Consider the following 21,843-nt stretch of genomic DNA (forward strand, 5'->3'; position numbering starts at 1 on the left):
TCTTTGGACTGGGTGGTGGTGGTAGTGCACATATTTAATCCCAGTACTTGGCAGGCAGAGACAGATGTATCTCAGTGAGTTCAAGTCCAGGCTGGTGCTCTGGTGCAAGTACATACAGTACTAATTGAAACATGTGTCTTTAAGTGTGAATTATGAGCTATGATGTAGTCATGCTTTACCTAACAATGAGGATCTGTTCTAAGAGATATCACGAGGTGATCTCATTATCATGTATGGAATATGGAATGTCCTTACACAAATAGAGATTAGGTATAGTTCTATCATTTAATATGGCTGCCTGATGCAATCAAGAAGTACAGAAAACATGACATCTGTGAGTCTCCTGCAAGAACAGCATAGTGTACTATTTTATAGTCATGTTACAGTTATGCTGGAGTATACTCTAATGCAATGATTAAACATGTAGGACCATTAGTGTGTAAGAAAGAAGCATGTGGGTAACATGAAAAATAAAAACCCAGAGACAGATATTGGGGTTCAAGCTGATGGTCAGATAAGTAAAGCAGCCAGCTACTAGCTCTTACCTGTACCTCATACTGAAAGGGTGATCTGGCTGGCTCCACAAATCCTCAGAGACAAGAAATAGCTCTCCCTGTCTGGAAACTAAATCTCCACATGAGACCCTTTGCTTCTTCCTTTTATACCTCTCTAGTGCTGGGATTAAAGGCATGTAATCCTAAATGCTGAGATCAAAAGTGTGAGCTCTGTTACTCTCCACTCTTATGTAGGCTAGGGTGGCCATGAACTCAGAGAGATCCATCTGCTTGTCTCTGGAGTCCTGGGATTAAGGTGTGTACCACCCCTGCCTGGCTCTATGACTTGTAAGTATGGCTGCTAGGATTAATGGTGTGCACCACCACTGCCTGAGCTTTATAACTTGTGACTAGTTTTGCATTCTGAACCCTCGGGAAAGATTTAATAAGTCACAAATAAAGTCTGAAGATTTGTAGGGGCAGGATTGCCCATTTCGGTGTGAGGTGAAGTAAGAGCTGATGGCTGGCTGCTTTGCTTTTCTGATCTTCAGCTTGAAGCCCCGTATCAGTCTCTGTGTTTTTATTATTTGTGCTACACATGTATTTGTCATCAAGAGTTAGGTACTATACCTAGTTTGTGTGTGTATATAGTATGGTATGGTGTGCATGTGTGGTGTTTTGTGTGTGTGTGTGTGTGTGTGTGTGTGTGTAAGCATGAGGGTGATGTCACATGTCTTTCCTTGATTGCTCTTCAACTTTAGGAGATAGGGCTTCTCAGTGAACCCCAAGCTCATCATTTTGGCCAGATTAACTGGCCACTGAGTTCCAAGGATACACATATCTTCACATATCCTAACCCTCGGTACTAGAGTTACAGACACACATGATTTTGCCTGGCTTTTAAAATGTGGGTGCTGAGAATCCAAACTCAGGTCTTATGCTTGCCACTGAAGGCATATTACTGCCTGAGCTGTCTCCTAAGCCCAGAGGGTACTACACTTTTAATTCTTAAAAATGTTAGTTTTGAGAATTTCATACATGCATGTTACAGTGTTTTTGTTTTTTTATCAAATCCACATCCCACTCTCTCTCCTGTCCTCCCATGTTCTATACTTTTAGATTACTGGCTACATTATATTTGCATCACCACAAAGATATGAATAGTGATCAGGCTATATATAATGATCAGCAGGATGGCGAAAATTCTGGGAATTTTTCCTCTCACTTATGATCTTATAGTACCTACAGCAGAATACACATGGCTGTTTGTTAAATACAATGTCATTATAGAACACACGATAAGATATTTTAAGTGTTACATAAAATGTTTAACTCCACATCCTAGAGTGGAAACTGAATTAACTTGCACAGTAGCATACTAGTGGCATTATCTAAATAGCAGCATAGTAAGGCTAATTACAGAGAACATGGCAGGAATAAGATAAAGTCACTATGTAGCTGAACAATGATGGAGTGTGGACTTATTACTTTATGACAGAAGGAAAATAGAAATGAAGTGGGAGGAGGTTGTTCTACCTGGGTGGACCCTAAAGGTAATCTCAAGGAAGAGGAAGGCGGAAGGAGATAGGCTGTGGTAGAAGTGATATGTTGATAGAAATAGCCTGGAGTAGAGGGGGATAGACAAAACCACCAAAGACAAGAAGGCACTTGAAATTTGAAAGAATGAAGGCAACATATTTTATCCTCAGAGCCTCTAGAGAAAATTTGTTCTGTCTATATCTTGGAAACTGATTTCAGATTTCTAACTCCTGGAACAGGGAGATAATAACAGGCAGTATTTTATACCTCTCCATTCGTGGTAATTCATTATAGCAGCCCTAGGAAATAAATACAGCCATCGGTACTGATGTCAGCAGCATCGTGGTCCAGCTCCTGAAAGCTGTTCTGAAAATTCTCACTGAATATGGCTGGCATTTCTTGGCTCTACACCGAGCCCATGAAAAGTGAAGAAATACACATAGCAAAGGTGTTGGATTGTCTTTAGGAACAGAGTCAAAAATCAACCACTGAATCTGTAAATGATTTCCTTGTCACTCACCAAACACAATTGCATGTAGATCACCATTTGAATGAAAATCAAATATAATGAAGCCATGTTTTTGTTCCATTCAGTCTATTGGGATTATGTTCTGGCCTGGTACCAGAAGCCCTGGGGCTCTGCTCCAATAAATGCTTGCCTGATAGCATATAACTTACTCATCGATTCTCCTCCTAAGCAAATGGGCTACTTTATCAAACAAGCATTAGGCTGTCTTATAGTCCCCATTAAAGAGTGTTAACATATCAAAATGGGACGTTCAGTTAGATGAATGCAGTGCCACAGGGGAAGGGATTTTAAGGAACAGGAAGCAGTTGATTATCAGGTTAGGGAGGGAAAAACTGCCCAGGCTTCTAATTGGTGCCAAGCTAGAACAGTTAAAAAGCAGTAGGGCCTTTGTTTGGAGGGTCCCATCAGCTTGCATTTTGGAAACAGAATTACTGTTGAAAATATTGCGAAACCAGGTATAATCCAGGGTAGTTTGAGAGAATTGTCAAAGGCTGACTTTTACCACCTGTGCATTTGCTCATGGGACTGTTAAAAAATTACACAGAAACATAAATTTGTCCCTTGCTCATAGGGAAACAATAGATGACACTTGCACAGCAGCAGAGTGTGATGATAAGAACTTTCAGGAAATCACTGGCCAAATAGCAGATTCATCTGGTTTTTGAGAAGTTCCTAGACAAGCACCTTCTACCTACATGTACAATTTAATGTGCTACAGAGGCCAATACAAATGGAAATTTTCCTTCTCATGTGAACTAGCTGTCCCCACAAAGCAGTACAAAGTGGTTTCTGGCTCACAGGCAGAACACTGGAGGACTATTCAGGCTGGTCATTGATCTGACCAACTGTACCATTCATCCTCTAAGTCAGCATCCTGGTACATCACTGCCTTCTTTTTTCCAGTTGGCAGAGAGTTTTCTTTCTCTGCTTTCAAAATTTACAAGCACCTCCCCCCGCCAAAGTTCTTATTAGTAATGTGTAATCAGAAAGGGAAGAGGTAGCATAGAACAGAAACAGAGGGAAACATGATACTTTAAAAAAAAGTCCTGGGATACTGTAGGTCCATTACAAAGCAATGACATTTACACTTTTTCATGTCGTTGCACAACTGCATAGAAAAAAAAAAAAAACCCAAAAACAAAAACCAGAAAACCTCACAAAGCTAAATCCCTTCCCATTCCCTAATCCTGTCCAGCCAGTCTCTCAGCCTTGAAAGTCCCTGCTGACCCACAGCTGAAAGCTAGCCAGAAGCTTCTTTGTCTCTGCGGGTCTCTGACAAGGCTACCCTCTTGTCAGAGGAGATTTTGTTTGAACTGGAATCTCTGGCTCTGGCTTGCCTTATTGATTTTAGCCCTCTCTCTTTTAGTAAGTGATAGAAAATGCCTAGGAGGAGAACAGCTCAACAGGAAAATGACAAGGGAGCAAAGATAAAAATAAAACCAAGATGGTTCACGTTTTCACTGAACAGAGTCTGCGTTCAGGTTTTTTTTGCTCTTACCTTTCAATCTGCAGTGAGGCAGCAGGCCTGAGCCAAAATTTCTAGAACATCTTGATACATTTTCCCTTTAATAATGGGCTTCTTAGTTACCGTTTCTAAATATGAAACTCATATCTCTTCTTAGAAATAAAAATCTCTGTTCTGTAAATGATTAACATTGCTGTTACTTATGAGATAATGGAGAAAACTTGGGTGGCATGAGCTCCAGCAGGAAGGTGCAATGTTAGCCAGAAAGTCCCTTTGCTGAAAGGTAACCTGGTGTCACACTTCTGTCAACATTTACATTTTGCTGAGGTGGAAGGTCCTAATCTGGTGGTATATAACCACACTGGGAGGAGAAGCCGGTTGTGTTCACCTGGGACAATGTGATTCTTGTTTCTAGTGTTGAACTGGAGGCTACATGAATGTAAATCCGGGGAACTATAAAGGCTGCCAGTGATGGTCAAAGCCTCCTGCCTTCAAAGGGCAGAAATGACCTCAAGAAGTTCATATTGCAGGCTGGGGAGATGGGCCAGTGGACAAAATGCTTGCCTGTGAGCATGATGTCCTGCCTTTGTTTCCCAGTGCTGAGAGGCAGGGACAGGAGGTTCCCTGAGACTCTCTAGTCAGCTAGAGACAATTTGGCCTGGCCTAATTGTCTAACACCAGGCCAAAGAGAGCCTTGGCCAATAATAATAATAATGATAATAATAATACAATGCATACTCTGGCTTCCACAGGCATGTGTACTCACATGTACATTTATCTACACAGACACACACACACACACACAGACACACACACACAATACACACCACACATGAAATGCACATGCTGGACTCGGTTGTAGTCTTATGGGGCTTATTTAACATGTGAGTTCTCAGACTCCCAATAGCCTGTGTACTTAGCTGCTCCAATGACTGATGGCAACTTCGTGTATTGGTTTATTTTCTCATTCATTTGTTTCAGACATTGATCTCTAATTCTTATTTTGAAATAATTACACATTTAAGCAAGTTGCAATTATAGCATAAAGAGTTCCTATAGGCTCTTTGCCTAGAGCTGCTAAATGTTAATATCACCAAATTTGAAAAACCAAAGTATGTGTACATGTTTTTTAATGAAATATTTGATAGTATATTGAAGATATGGTATTTTTACTTTTTCTCTTAACTACATCAGTATTTTTTTGTTACAAACAAGCACATTCTCTTATGCAGTACAGCACAATGGTAGATATCTGAAAATTGTCAATGATATCATCCAGTTTAACCTATACACATAATTAAAATTTTGTCAAGTTTTCCATTTCTTAATTAAAAAATTATTTTTACGGGTGTTTTGCTGCATGCATACCATGTGTGTGCCTGCTACCTGCAGAGGAGAGGGCAATGGATCCTTGGAGTGGGAGTTACAGATAGTTTTGAGCCACCATGTAGGTACTGGGAATCATACCCAGGCCCTCTGCAAGAGAAGGCAGTGCTCTTAACCACTGAAGCAGCTCTCTGACTGGATTCTTTCCATATTTTAAAGGACTTCTGTTTTCATTATTTTATGGAAAACTATTTGTATGAAATAAAATTCATAGCAGTTCTATGTGCAAGAGGGTCCTGCCGGCCTAGGCTGACCATGCATTCCCGGCCCAAAGCAATAGTGCAGCTTAAATGCTGGCTTTCCTCCGAGGCCTATACCACAGGGACCTTTCTCCGGGTGCCCAGCCTTCCTGCTTGCATGTCTTTCTTCTGAGCTCTGGTGGTTACCAAAAGAGCAGCCTGGGGATAGGTGTGATCTCCTCTTCTGCCTGTAGCCCCAGCATCCCAGCATCTCATAGCAGCCATGCTGACTCTTAGGAATAGGTCCAGAATTTTATCTGAGTCCTTCTTGCCAGATTACACGTAACATCTGGTATTTCCATCAGGGAAGGGTGTGCTGAGTCCTGGCTCTTCCTAACGGTCCAGTGTTTCTAAGACACTGAGCAGACTAGTTGTCCTGTAACTACGGGCCCATGACAAAGTGCAAAAGAGTTGTGGCTTCACTTAGACAGAAGATCTGGGAGGAGTTCCATACCTTACTAACAATTATGCAGAACGATTGTTTCTCAGGCAACATTTCAGGTCTCTACAGCAGATATTACAAAAGACATCCAATAAAGGTTTATGACTAAAAATAAATTATACTTAAAACAACTATATATAAAATGTTTATATAGGAAACACTTCAGGGTAGGCTCCTGGACATTCAGTTACCCCTGTGATAGCTGCCTTCTCAGCGATTTGCCCTCAGGATATGGCTTCTCACTTATTTGGGAAATTGCCTCAGTTCTTAAAGGCAGTTACTCATAAACCTTTATTGGACATCCTTTATAATATCTGCTGTAGAGATTTGGAATATTGCCCAAGAAACAATCATTCTGTATAATTGTTAGAAAGGTATGGAACTCCTCCCAGACCCTCTGTGTAAGTAATGACTTCCCAGTGATGATTCCCCACTACATAATAGTATAATATTACTTTTCACTATCTGTCCTGCTTTGGGATAGGGACAAAGTCAACCACTGGATTCCTTTTGAATATTCTTCTGTGAACCTTTTGTCTCCATTGTACCTAACCAGTAGTCTGTCTGGACCCCTCAGCACAGATACCCATGGTCTAGGGCATCGCCTCAATCCAAAGCTTCCTTTTTTACCAAGTATTTCATTGGATGAAGATGCCCCTCATTGAATTCTACAAACAATCAGAGGAAGCTAACCTACACGTGCCCTTCCCTGAGTCTTAAGACTATACATGTTACATGTGGATTGTTCTCTTTCCAATTAAAACCAAGGATAGTAGAACTTCAGGCAGTTGTTTTTGGGGTCCTTCATACTTCTCTGTAGGTTGACCACCTGGTCCACAGGTAGACACACACTTGTATACTGAAGATGAGGCTGGCATTCACACCCACTGGAGCCTATTTCCTGGTAAGCGTGAGGTTGGTCTGTTGTCCTTACATTCCTGCTTACTCTTTAGATGGCACATACTTTATTTAGCTGGCACCAGTTTCCATGCAGAGTTCTGTTTCCAGATTTCCAAGTGTGATAAGAGACTCCCTCTTGATTGTAAACTGAGCAAACCATGTCAATAACTTCTACTAAGCTCAAAGAGGACAACAGCTTCTCAAGGGCGAGTCATCTTGGGCATGTCCAGAGTTTGCAATGCCACACAGCCATTCCTTCCTGCTGGCCTCACAAATCTAATAGACTTGGCTTGAGGACACCAAGATGAAAAGACATTCAGGGAATAGGTCCTTAAATTTGGCCACTTGCTTTGTAGGAACTTGCTTTGTATCTTGAATTTAGGAGCCCATAGTTCTACATTTGCAGTCTATTCAGATGCATAGGAACTCTTAGAGCCCCGTCACATGAGATTGACTCAGGGCAAAACAGACATCTATCTCTCCCTTCACCCCTTCACACTAGTCTTTTTAAACTGGTGTGAGGTGGGGACTAGGGTTAGAATTTTTATTTTATTTTATTATTTTTTTATGTATTGACATTCTCCTGGGGTTGGTTCGGGTACTACTGAGAATGTGACAAAAGGGAACAAAGATGGCCCCGCTAGTCCAGGATCTTTGGTACTTTGCCACAGACAAATGGCCAACTGATTCACACCTAGGTAAGGATGTAAGGTAGATTTCTTAGCAGCATAGTTACTGTGACTTTGTGATTTATTAGTGATTATTTCTGTTTCATATTCTATACCATGATGTTGCTTTTGCCCTTGTGTGTTTTGGGCAAGAGAGGGAATTAAGATGTGTGGAGGAGAACCGAAGACAAGTCCTGCCTGTTGCTATAAATGATCAAAGATGCAGCTAATATGTTATCGTCAATTATATAAATAGCTCCTTATCTTTGATTGGAGGAAGATGTTTTATTTTCCCCATTATTAATATGTGCTTTTAGCATATATCAATAAATATAGGAAAATACAAAGATAAACTGAAACATTAGCTATTTGTGAACAAGTATGTGTGCTCAATGCTTTAGGTCAAGACAGGGGTGTCTATACCACACAAATGCTAGCAAATCAAGAAGCCTATCTTTATATGTATATCTGTACCTATATTTGTATTTTTATGACATTCCTCAAAATTAGGTAAGACCGTAGTGCAGTTTGGAAACTGCAAATGAGTTTCTAACTCCCTAAATATTCTGAGTTATTCTGGGGAATTAATAACACCTCTTTCTTATATCTCACATAGGGGGAGCAAGGACCTCAAGGTCTTCCAGGGTCAAAGGGTGCAGTGGGTCATGGCCTCCCTGGTCAGAAGGTAACTGAATTAGAATCTTATGGAAATACTTAGACACACGGTCTCAAATGCTTAGCCTTGATTTTGACAGAGATCTCGTGTTTCCTGCCCCTCTTCACACAGCTAAAAGAGCCACCTGTGATAGAACCAAATCCAATGTATTTTCCCTCATTATTCAAAGGCAGCCAATAAAAGAGTAAATCCTTATGAGACATATGTCGGAGACACAGAAACCTCGGAAACCTGGTAAATTATACAACAGTTGAGTTTCCCGAAGGCAACGAGCTGATCAGAAGATGTCTCAACACCTCTTAAGTGCAAATGACTTCTTTCCCCATGTGTATTTTTGTCAATAAGAACGCCAGGTCTTTAAGGGGATTTTAGTTGCAACAAATACAATTGGGGGGCTTTTTGTTTTTTCTTATTTGGCTTTAATATTCATGATTTAAGTTTATCTTTTAACCATGTCATACAGGGAGACCATGGAGAACGGGGTGATATGGGAAAAAAGGGTGAAAAAGGCGAAATTGGGGAGTCTGGATCTCCAGGAAAACAGGCAAGATGTGGTTTTTCAAGCCTTGCTGTGGCTTTATAGCTCTCAGCTGGGTCTAGCCTATCCTGAATGTTACTCCTTTTTTCTGCCAAGTAGGGTTTACAAGGACCAAAAGGAGACCTGGGACTTACGGTGAGTGTCAATCCTAGAGGGTAACTGAGGGGTCCATGCTTGCTGAATTATTCATGTTGTACCTTAGAATTATGAATGTTTTGGATGTTGGTTTGTTCTGTTTAGATGATGGTGTCTGCCACTGGGTCAGTGTTGATGTGGGTGCAGGAGGTAATTTCATCTGGATGAGAGGAGAAATCACACTAGGAAGCCGTGCACAGCTGCATGTGAACAAATAGGGATGCTCTCTCTGGCCTCTGGTAGAAATGATCAGGTTGTTGTTATTGGCAGTAAGGGAACTATGTGCTTAGAAGAAATCCAGAGGCCAACTGAGCTTTTATTTCATGGGGCTTTTCTCACTTCAGGCTAGGGTCTCTTTTTCTCTTGAGCAATTTCCTTAAGGAAGTGCTGTGAGGCTAGACATCTCAAAGCTGGGATTATATGTATGGCCACATTTAAAAACTTGTTAAATATCTACAAACCTTTTCTACTCTTTCTCACTCGGTATTGAAAACAACAACAAAAAAGAGGATTCTTTACATTTGAATGTGCTAGAAGGTTATAGAATTTTCATAGCAAATTCAAACTCTTCCTTTCTGGTTAGAGAGCACATCATCTCTTGGACATTAGAAGAGGAGACCTTTAGTTCTTCTTCCTTTGTCTTTTTCCTTCAGTTACCAGCTGGGGATGTGGTTCCCATGTAGAGTGGCAGGACAATCTGGAAGGGAAGGGAGTCTGTCAGCTTCCTCCTGTCGTCCCCTACCACTCATTAGATCCCCAATGATGTCTACCGTGAGAGAGAACCCATGTGTGCAGCAGTTACCTGCTGACAGTAGCAAAGACAGAGGTTATACATCAATGGGAGGGGCTTTTGCCACAACTTGAGATGTGCCTTGGTCCAACATGGGGCCTGTGCAGAACTGTTTTCCTTCATCCTGGCATTTGGATATCCTTTTCACCAACATTCCTTGGGTATTTACTGTGGTCAGACTTAAGGATATGCACTATGAAAAGAGGAGCCTGAATTTGACTCCTGCAACTCACACAAGACTTCACATGTAGCAGGGGCCGATCATTCCCTCTCCCTACCCACTGTCTCTGTGTCTCTCTGTCTCTATCTCTCTCTTTCATATACACACAAACAAAAGAGTAGTAATGATAAATAAATTTAGAAAAATCAAAAGGTTGAACATCCTTGCTTTGAGCAAAATGACTTGTGGTCCCTATTTAAGTAGTTACACATACCATAGCATTTCTTGAGTCTGCCTACAGTTTGGACCACTCCTTGGAGCATCAGAGCTTATATCCTACAGCAATCTGAGCATCTTCAGGTGGATGTCTCAGAGATGCACCAAACTCACTGGGTTCAGTCATCCACACCCTACCTACCTCTGTTCTTGCCTCCCTAGCTCAGAGCAAGCCCATGGTCATCTGCTTCCTCTTAAACTCTCTCTTTCCCATCCTCTTTTCTTAGTTACTTGTCAACCTATTTTTTTCACCATTTAAAGTATGACTAGGTAGTAATAATAACCAGTACTGTATCTGAAATAAAATGGATTTCCTTCTGTACCACTGTTGGAGGCATTAGTTCTCACTTCTCTAAAACATAGCTTTGAGCATTTTACTGTTCATCAAAGAACCTTAAAGATGACCATGCCTTTGATCAAACTTTTTGGGACAAATAATAATATGAAAACAAATTATGATAGAATGTTAAGTGAAAAAATACAACCATAAAATTTGGTGTTGATATTTTTCTCACATACAAAAAATTAAATGGAAAACTGTATGTGGTGGTGTATGCTGAAAATCTCAATACCTAGAAGCCAAGGCAGGAGGATTACAAATTGTAATTGGGCTATATTATAAGGCCTTGCTTCAAATAAACCAGATGAAATATTTATATTTTTCCATTCTACATATATTTACATAAATACATACCCTTCCCCTTTCAGCATGCACTCTAGTTTCAGATTTATCAACTATTTCTCTGAATGTGGAGAAGTATGGCAATGCCTGAAGAGGAGAGACTTGTAGTAGATTTCTTTGGGCTGCCAGCTCAAAAATAATGACACAGAGACTTATTAATTATGAGAGCTTGTCCTATAGCTTAGGCTTCTTCCTAACTAGCTCTTATAACAACCTGTTTGTATTCATCTTTGTCCTATCACATGACATTACTTCTCTTCCATCTTGCACCTCCAGTTTCTTCTCTGTATGGCTAGAGACTCGACTCTTCTTCCAGAGCCCTCTCTGTCTGCAGAAGTCCCACTGAACCTCTTTCTAGCTATCGTCCATTTAGTTTTCTACTACATCAATCACAGCAATACACCTTCACCCAGTGGACAAATATCCCACAATAGATACTGCTGTTGATTCTTTCCTCTTTGATTAGTGCTACCCAGCATCATATTGAGAGGAATCATTTTTTTCTGTTTGTCATAAAACTATTGTTAGATAAAAATAACCTCAAAAGTTCCCATGATGCTGTTGTTGATTTAAGTTAAGTTGTATCACCAGTTACATATGTCTTTACCCCAATTCTGTCCTTATGGGTTTGTTCTTTAAAATTTCACTTTGTGTGTCCGTTAGTTTTATCTTCTTACATTGACTCTGTTTCCTGTTGAGATCTAGAGTCCTGCTAACCATCACTTTCAGCTCCATGTCTCTAACACACACAGACTCTGGCCTCTGTTGTCCCATCCAGTCACTTGTAAACAAGCAACACACAGCACTGGCAGACTGACTTGGGAGCCTGTCATCAGAGCAGACAGACAACTTCTGTGCTTGTCAATGGAGCAGGCAGACAACAGGGCAGGAAGAGGCTTTTAGAAATATGAGGTCATTTCATAAGGCATCAAGAAGAACAGCAGGAAATGGAGGAGGGGACTTAAGAAATGAGAATTAGAACAGAAAGAGGATCAACAATGGGTACCTGTAGGCCTCAGCACATGGTCTAAGTCATTTGCCGATTGGCACCGTGACAGTGGCAGCAGGACTAGGTGGGCACAGCCCTTACACATTCATTAATATAATCTGCATCATCAGCCCAAGACCCAGAAACTCTTACATTGTCTGACATCCCCAGTCCCACTCTCATGCTGTCTGATAGCCCAGGTCCCTCTCTTCTCATGTCATCTGAGAGCCTGGGTCCCACTCTTATGTCGTCAGACAGCCTGGGTCCCACAGCTGACATGTACTGGAGTTTTGATTTAAGATCTAAAATTCTGAACTATGAAGTTTTACTATTCAGCCTGATCATACCCAACTTCCAACTTTTGTGCTATTTGTTTAATTTTCTCCAGTGAAGGAGTGAATCAAATGATCCAATGACAATTGTAAGACACATCTCTCAGGATTATAGGAAACATACTACAGCCATAATCTTAATGTTAATGCATTTTTCCTTTCTCCCCAGAAAGAAGAAATTATCAAACTTATTATTGAAATATGTGGTAAGATTTAATTACCAAGAAAAATGAGCCGTCCTGTACAGCATCAACCCTATTGTGTGCTGTATTGCAGAGCTAACGTTCAGGAGACACGTGCACATGGCTGGTGGGGAAATGGCAGGCTCATCTGAGAAGTCAGTGGAAAAAGGAGAGGAAAAGGGGAGGCTGTAGGAACTCTGGGAAGCAATTGTTTTCTTGTTTCCTTAAAGCTCTCTGGAGAGTAGGCGGCTCCAGGGTAAGGGTAGTAGGGTGGGGTGAGTGAAAGGTTGTGGGACTGGGAGGAGGGAAGAAGAAACTGGGATTGCTATGAAAAGTAAAAACAGATTGTTTAAAAAAAAAAAAAAAAAAAAGAGAAGTACTGTGCTCATCCATAGTCAGTGACATACCTGAGCCTGGGAAGAAAACAGACACAATGGAAAATTGGTTGCAAAGGCCCAGTGGGCACCCAGTGACCAGCTAATGACGGTCACAAGCTTTTCCCTCAGCTGGGATGTCTTCCCAAAGTGAATTTCAGTGTGATTTTCTGCAACCGTGTTCTATCTCTCTGGCAGGAAGACATTCAGGGGTTCACCTTGTTTTTCAAGGAAATCTAAATACCTCCATGGCTGAACACTTTAGACTCGGGGTTACCAGAAAGAGGGAATAATGAAAAAGTTTAGCTGAAGGAGAAGATGAGTGGAGTAATGGCGGACTTCTGTGTTTAAAGCAGACAGAGGCAACAATAGCACTAAATTCCAGCATGTCTTTGTCTCTGGAGAACTAGCCTGAGTTGGCTGGTAATAGGACAGTTAAGACATGGCTTCTGGACTAGATTTTTGGGGACCCTGGCTCTGAATGGTTGCTTATTGACCAGTATTTTCTGGACTCCTTCTTGTCAAAGAGTTCATGGTGCAGATGGACTGCTGACCTCCCTGATAGCATGGGAGCCATAATAATCCTCACAGTGGGTGAGGTGTCCCTGCCTAGAGCAGCTGCTCTGTGTAGACTCCAGGGCCCTAATTTACCCCCTAATTAAACATTTTCATCCTGCCACTTTATCCATCTGGCATCTCCAGTTTTACTTAAAGATATGGTTGAAGGTTAAAATAGCAGCTCTGGGCTGTAGCTTAAATACAAACTGTAGAATTAGGATAACAAATTCAGGACAGTTGTCATTGCTGGGAGAGGAATGGAACCAAGGAGGCTTACACAGAACATGCCAAATTTTAAAAGGTTTTTACATTTCAATATAAGAAATAGAAATATAGGTGTTTAGTGTCTGCTACACTGTAGTTCTACTTTTTTATTTGTGATACCATTAGTGGGGATATATAAACAAATGTTTGTTCACCTCAGATAGGGAACTGGTGACAGATCAAAGTAATAATATTACCAAAGTCCAACTTAGTGAGCCAATGAGTTTATTGGGTAACTCATAGAAGCATACTGGAGGGGTTATTTACAAGAATATAAGTGACTCAAAGACACCAGCATTACCAGAAAACAACCGTAGCATGGGTGCCTGCTTTAAATAAATTAGAATCTCAATTCTAGAACTCTCAGTGTGATTGGTAGCCAACTTAAAAAGACTAGAGAGTTGCTTCTCTTCAACAGGCCTTTATTCTTCAGTATAAAATCTGCTAAGTTTCAGAGACTTTCTAAGACTTGTGAGTTGTTGATTTCCTTCTTTTAGAACGTCCTTCATCTTAAGGAACTTGTGTCCAGGTTAGAATATTTCAATTTGGAGGAAATTTCTACATATAGTCCCCCCATGTATAATTTTTTAAAGTGCATAATCCAAAGAGGAAAGAGTTATAAGCTGTTCCCTTCCCAGTATAACAGGAAATGAAGACCACAGCTGAAGTCTTTAGTTTATTTCTACCAATCTTGCCACTATAGTGATATTCATCTTTGAAGGTTTGTTTTCCATTTTTGAAACATTTGTAATTTCTATATTCATCTTTTAGGTTGCGGGCCCAAATGCAAAGAGACTCCACTGGAGTTGGTATTTGTAATTGACAGTTCAGAAAGTGTAGGTCCAGAGAACTTTCAGATCATCCAAAATTTTGTGAAGACTCTGGCTGACCGGGTATCCCTGGACCTTGCCACAGCCCGGATAGGCATAATCAACTATAGCCACAAGGTGGAGAAGGTGGCTAGTCTGAAACAGTTCTCCAGCAAGGATGACTTCAAGCTGGTGGTGGACAACATGCAGTATCTGGGGGAAGGCACCTACACAGCCACTGCTCTTCAAGCAGCCAATGACATGTTCAAGGAGGCAAGGCCAGGTGTAAAGAAGGTGGCCTTGGTCATCACTGATGGACAGACAGATTCCCGAGATAAAAAGAAACTGGCAGATGTGGTGAAGGATGCCGATGACTCCAATGTGGAAATATTTGTGATTGGGGTGGTGAAGAAAGATGATCCAAACTTTGAAATTTTTCACCAAGAAATGAATCTCATCGCCACTGACCCAGAACATGTTTATCAGTTTGATGACTTCTTTACTCTGCAAGGTAAGGATGTCTGCCCCAGAGGAAAGGAATTTAGGTTGTTGTTTGCAGTGTCACAAGTCTAGGTTATCCTGACAAAAGGCAGAAATCAGGGAGTTAAAGAGGATTATGTCAACACTATGTTGTAATCTATAAACTATAGAACATTAAAGACTAAGTGTTGTGACACTGAGTGCAGAGGGCACAATCCTGTATTTATTCACGTAAAGTGAGTGTTCAGATGGAAGTGGAGTTCAGCTGGAGTTTCCATGGCAGTATAAAGGATGAAGGGAAAGAATGGGACCTTTGATATTGTGACTACTGTTTACTGTTCAAAAGCTTCCTAATTAGAATAAGGAATGAGCAAGCCAAAAGTAAAGCAGAAGAAACAAAACTGGAATTGAAAAGAAATTTAAAAACTTGATGATAAAGTTATGGAAGTCTAAAGAGATGAGAAGTGCAAGCCATAGGGATTAGAGGTCATGGTCTAGTTGCTCACTTTATGCTAGCAATTTACCTTAAAGAATAACCTTTGGAAATATGTCACTATTCTAGCCTGATGGGTATTATACTAAGAATCGTTTTATATTTACTGTTACTTAGTAGTGGTAGGTTCATTCGATATATTCATTTTCACTGGGCTGTTCATATGTTATAATGACCAGAAGTATCACACATTTGAGAAAATGGTTATATTTGACTAATTGAATTAAGGCTCAATCATATTATCTGAGAGAGATTGTAACTTGATACAGTAATAAAGAACATATTTGAACTAATTGGCCTTTTGTTAGCCCTAAACCAGATGCAATTGCCCATTTTACATAGTATTAGGAGGCTAGCCTTGTCCACAGAATAACTCAGTGAACTGGCATTTTGGAAAAATGGGCATTGGTGATACTTACGCCTTCCGTGTTACTGTGTTTTACAAATACAGAGATTTGACATAATATTTTACAGATAATATGAAAATATTTCCTAGTGTAGTTAACTTAGCAGTTGATTTCAAATGATGGGAAGTGTCTTACTTAAGGACATTGCTGATATCTTTAAGTAGGATTGAGTAACGTTCCACGGCTTTCACTAATCCCCCTTTCTGCTTCTGTTTAAAAAGATACTCTGAAGCAAAAATTGTCTAAAAAAATTTGTGAGGATTTTGATTCCTATCTCATTCAAGTTTTTGGATCATCATCCCTTCAACTTGGATTTGGGATGTCAGGTGAAAATCTTGGCACATCCACTCCAAAGCCCTCAAGAGAAATTTCTGAGTTGGTAAGTAAATGTGAGTTGGTGGGTAGTTGTGAGTTGGTAAGTAGCTGCAGGTCAGGAAGTAGCTGTGAGTTGGTAAGTAACTATGAGTTGATAAGCATCTGTAGGTTAGTAAGTAGCTATTGGCTTTCTCTTTGAACTTAAATGGTGTAGTTTGTTTGATATCAAAGACTTTGTCCCTGCCTTGCCTGCTCAGAATCACCTGAGGTATGTATAATTTTAGGTCCTTGGTTCCAAGCATTACTACCTTGATGGTAGTTTCCAGTTCTGAAATAGCCCTGGAACTTATAGCATGAAGATGGGATTAATTTTTTCCATATTTGATAATAATTTATTGTGTGTTGCAAATAATATATTTTTAAACTATTACCATCAATTGTAAGCATGTGCCCTGGAACAGATTAATATTTTGTTAAGTTTACACTCCTGTTATGCTTTGCAGATTCTCTAATACCAGGCTACAGCTGTCCCTCATTCATTAATGTGCATCCACCTTGTACCCTCTCAAAGTTTACCCGTGTCCAAGTGTCAACCTCCCAACTTCATACCACACTCCTGTCCTTCAGGATTTCTACTTCTGTTCATGGAATGGGAGGAGTGGGGTTGTGCATGATCATGGTACAAGATGGGCTCATGTTTGGAGCTTCCCGGTGAGGATAGAGACATATATGATTGACTTCTCAGCAAGCTTCTGGGAACTGACTTAAACCAATCAGATCCAGAGGAAACTGGAGATTCTCGCCTCTGTGCTATCCTTTTATGGAAGTTTTATTAATCACAGTATTCTAGCACCAGGATTTGGCTGACTAGATGAAGTCCCCAGGAGACATTAGGATCAGGAGACAGGAAAGCCTTTGAAGGAGTCAGGCCCAGGATACCATTCATTCCTACAGGCACAGATTGCAGAACTCTCTAGATTTCTATTCCTTATTCAGAAAGGGTAGAAAGTCCCCTGGCATGCTTCCATCTGTTGGAATACTGATTCCAAATGAATATTTCTGTTAGGGCAAGAGATGTATACTGAATTGTTTTAATTTACACATTTATACCATCAGATGTATAGCAGATGTGCTGACACTAATGGTCATAGCATTTCTGTTCCAACTTTTTAGTGTTATCTTTGAATTGCAAAAGTAGTAATAGAAAATACTTGAGTAGGCATGATTGTGCTCTAATAAAACTTATTTAGCAAATGTAGGGTGGGATTTGGCTCAGTGATAGAGTGTGTTTTCAACTCACAATACTCAAACCAAAGTAAAACATTTTTTTTTTTTTGCATATAGAGTATTTTTTATTTAATTTTATATAACAAAGTCCAATTAAATGAAAACAAACATTTATACACAATATTTGGGAATTTGGGCGTCGTTCTTTCCAAACTACTTCCTGCTGGTAAGGGGCGCTGTCTTGGGGGATTCGAAGAAGATTCAGATATCCTAGCTGTAGTCTGTAGGGCTGTTTTGTCCAGCTGTTTGGAATGTAGGATCAGCTTGTACTCTGTTTCAGGCGGTCTGGTGTGATCAAACCACATTAGTCTGGAAGGAATCCACATCTTTTCATTTTCTGTGGAAACAAAAATAGAAATACTTTTCCCCAGTAACTTGTTCTTCAACTTAAATTTTGGAGTCAAAGCGTTTTTTTTTTTTTATTATTATTATTTTACATGTCGATCCCAGTTCCCTCTCCCTCCCTCCCTCCCTCCCCCCAAGCCCTCCCTCCCTCCTTCCCTCCCTTTTGCCCTCTCTACCCTCTCCCATGCACTCTAAACACCCCCCCCCTCCCAACCCCCCACCACAATACAATATGTAGGGGAATGCCATCCAGTTGGGGTCATGTAGATCTGACAGGTCCTGTGAAGTAGGGACTAGGGCTTCTCTCCTATCTCTAGAATAAGGCAGTTATCCCTCCATGGGGGATATGTTTGCAAAGTCCTTTTGTGCACCAGGGATACATCCTGGCTCCACTGTCTGAGGTCTCTTAGACTGCTCAGACCTTCTGGCTGAGACCCATATTCAGGGGAGTCCGAGTCAGACCTCTGTTGGCTTCCCAGCTATCAGTCTAGTGGCCCTTAGCTCCTCCTTGTTCAGGTAAGCTGTCTCTATGTACTTCTACCGCATGGTCTTGTCCTCTCCATCTGCTTCTGGGTTCTAGTTTGACTCAGTGTTTATGTATGGGTGTTTGCTCCTGTTTTCAACAGGCATTAGTTGAGGACTCCATGGAGAAGTTAGTTGTTGATCTCACTCTCCGGGAAGGGCATTTATGATAGCCTTTCCACGGAAGCTGAGATTGTTAGTTGGGAGCAGTCTTGTAGTTCCCTCGACCTTTCTTTGTGTTCAACTTTATCTTCAAACCAATATTGGCTCCCTCTTTTATGTTCTCTCTCTCTGTCTCTGTCTCTCTCTCTCTTTCCTATTTTCCATTCCTAACCAGGCTCAATCCTCCTAGTCACACATGCCTTCCTCTCCTCCCTCTCATTTTCTCCTACTTCTCTCTCCATTAGCTGTCCTCCCCCACTATACCTGAGGTCTGGGGGACTTGTCCCTTCCCAGTTCTGTGAGGGACTTTATATGAATCTCTTAGAATACAACTTGTATCCTAGTTCCTCTGGTGATGTGAATTATAGGCTGGTGATCATTTGATCTAGGTCTAAAATCCATATATGAGTGAGTACATACTGTGTTCCTCTTTTTGTGACTGGGTTACCTCATTCAGGATGGTTTCTTCAAGTGCCATCCACTTGCCTGCGAATTTCAAGATACCATTATTTTTTTCTGCAGAGTAGTATTCCATTGTGTAGATGTGCCACATCTTCATTAACCATTCTTCAATTGAAGGGCATCTAGGTTGCTTCCAGGTTCTTGCTATTACAAATAGTGCTGCTATGAACATAGTTGAACAGATGTCTTTGTTGCATTGATGTGAATCCTTTGGGTATATGCCTAAGAGGGGGATTGCCGGGTCCTGTGGTAAACTAATTCCCATTTTCCTGAGGAACCGCCATACTGATCTCCAAAGTGGCTGTATGAGTTTGCACTCCCACCAGCAGTGGAGGAGTGTTCCACTTTCTCCACATCCTCTCCAACATAAGTCATCACTGGTGTTTCTAATTTTAGCCATTCTGGCAGGGGTAAGATGGTATCTCAAAGTTGTTTTGATTTGCATTTCCCTGATAGCTAAGGATGTGGAGCATTTTCTTAAGTGTCTTTCAGCCTTTTTGATTTCCTCCATTGAGAATTCTTTCTTCAGTTCTGTACCCCATTTTTTAATAGGGTTATTTGGTGTTTTGTTGACTAGTTTCTTGAGTTCTTTGTATATTTTGGAGATCAGCCCTTTGTCGGATATAGGATTAGTGAAAATCTTTTCCCAGTCAGTGGGCTGCCGTTTGGTCTTGTCAACTGTGTCCTTTGCCTTACAGAAGCTTCTAAGTTTGAAGAGGTCCCATTTATTAATTGTTTCTTTCAGTGTCTGTGCCCCTGGAGTTATGTTCAAGAAGCGGTCTCCTATACCAATTTGTTCAAGGGTACCTCCTACTTTCTCTTCTAAGAGGTTCAATGTGGCTGGATTGATGTTGAGGTCTTTGATCCATTTGGACTTGAGTTTTGTGCATGGCGACAGACATGGGTCTATCTGCAGTCTTCTACACACCCTCATCCAATTGTGCCAGCACCATTTGTTGAAGATGCTGTCTTTGCCCCATTGTATCATTTTAGCTGTTTTGTCGAAAATCAGGTGTTCATAGGTGCATGGATTAATATCAGGATTTTCAATTCGATTCCATTGGTCTACCTGTCTATTTTTATGCCAATACCAGGCTGTTTTCAGAACTATAGCTCTGTAGTAGAGCTTAAAGTCAGGAATGGTGATGCCTCCTGATGTTCTTTTATTGTATAGGGTTGTTTTGGCTATCCTGGGTCTTTTGTTTTTCCATATAAAGTTAATTATTATCCTTTCAAGGTCGGTGAAGAATTGTGGTGGGATTTTAATGGGGATTGCATTGAATCTGTAGATTGCTTTTGGTAAGATTGCCATTTTTACTATGTTTATCCTACCTATCCAAGAGCATGGGAGGTCTTTCCATTTTCTGGTATCTTCTTTAATTTCTTTCTTTAGAGTCACAAAGTTCTTATTATATAGATCTTTTACTTGTTTGGTAAGCGTTACACCAAGATACTTTATGTTGCTTGTGGCTATTGTAAAGGGTGATGTTTCTCTGATTTCTTTCTCTGCCTCTTTGTCGTCTGAAAAAAATAGGGCTACTGATTTTTTTGAGTTTATCTTGTATCCTGCTAGTTTGCTGAAGGTGTTTATCAGCTGTAGGAGTTCCCTGGTAGAGTTTATTGGGTCGCTTATGTAAACTATCATATCATCTGCAAATAGAGACAGTTTGACTTCTTCCTTTCCAATTTGGATGCCCTTGATCTCCTTTTGTTGTCTTATAGCATTAGCTAGAACTTCTAGTACGATATTGAAGAGATATGGAGAGAGAGGACAGCCTTGTCTTGTTCCTGATTTTAGAGGAATTGGCTTAAGTTTCTCTCCATTCAGTTTGATGTTGGCAGTTGGTTTGCTGTATATTGCTCTTATTATGTTTAGGTATGTTCCTGTTATCCCTGACCTCTCTAATACCTTTATCATGAAAGGGTGTTGAATTTTATCGAAGGCTTTTTCTGCATCTAGGGAGATAATCATATGGTTTTTCTTTTTCAGTTTGTTTATATGGTGGATCACGTTGATAGATTTTCGTATGTTAAACCATCCCTGCAATCCAGGTATGAAGCCTACTTGATCATGGTGGATGATTTCTCTGATGTATTTTTGAATTCGGTTTGCCATTATTTTATTGAGTATTTTTGCATCGATGTTCATCAGGGATATTGGTCTGTAGTTTTCTTTCTTAGTTGTGTCTTTGTGAGGTTTGGGTACCAAAGTTATTGTGGCCTCATAAAAAGAGATTGGCAATAAACCTTCTGTTTCTATCTTGTGGAACAGTTTGAGGAGTAGTGGTATTAGTTCTTCCTTGAATGTCTGGTAGAATTCTGCACTGAATCCATCTGGCCCTGGACTTTTTTTCGTTGGAAGGCTTTCGATGACTGCTTCTATTTCATTTCGGGTTATAGGTCTATTTAAGTTGTTTGTCTGTTCTTGATTTAATTTTGGTAAGTGATAGTTATCCAGAAACTTGTCCATTTCCTTTGAATTTTCAATTTTTGTGGAATACAGATTTTCGAAGTATGACCTGAAAATTGTCTGGATTTCCTCTGTGTCTGTTGTTATGTTCCCCATTTCATTTCTGATTTTGTTAATTTGCATGTTCTGTCTCTGCTTTTTCGTTAATTTGGATAAAGGTTTATCAATCTTGTTGATTTTCTCAAAAAACCAACTCTTTGTTGCATTGATATTTTTTTTTTTGTATTGTTTTCCTGGTTTCTATTTTGTTGATTTCAGCCCTCAAGTTGATTATTTCCTGGCGTCTGCTCCTGCGGGGTGAATTCGCTTCTCTCTGTTCTAAGGTTTTCAGTTGCGCTGTTAATTCATTTATGTGACTATCCTCTGTTTTCTTCATATGGGCACTTAGTGCAATGAACTTCCCTCGTAGCACTGCTTTCAAGGTGTCCCATAAGTTCGGGTATGTTGTATCCTCATTCTCGTTGAATATTAGAA

At 40.4% G+C, this 21,843-nt stretch overlaps 1 protein-coding gene across 1 annotated transcript in view; it reads left to right on the forward strand.

The window, feature by feature from the left end:
• The window catches only part of Col28a1 (collagen type XXVIII alpha 1 chain), a 166,872-nt gene that overhangs the window by 128,506 nt on the left and 16,523 nt on the right, over positions 1-21,843 (forward strand). Inside the window, exons 28-33 of the mRNA XM_051177129.1 lie at positions 8,279-8,347; positions 8,802-8,882; positions 8,976-9,011; positions 12,409-12,445; positions 14,389-14,937; positions 16,028-16,185. Coding sequence (XP_051033086.1) covers positions 8,279-8,347; positions 8,802-8,882; positions 8,976-9,011; positions 12,409-12,445; positions 14,389-14,937; positions 16,028-16,185 — 930 coding nt within the window. The remainder of the gene's footprint in view (positions 1-8,278; positions 8,348-8,801; positions 8,883-8,975; positions 9,012-12,408; positions 12,446-14,388; positions 14,938-16,027; positions 16,186-21,843) is intronic.

The sequence above is a fragment of the Phodopus roborovskii genome, unplaced genomic scaffold, assembly GCF_943737965.1.
Source record: "Phodopus roborovskii unplaced genomic scaffold, PHOROB, whole genome shotgun sequence".
In the NCBI taxonomy this organism is placed as follows: Eukaryota; Metazoa; Chordata; class Mammalia; order Rodentia; family Cricetidae; genus Phodopus; species Phodopus roborovskii.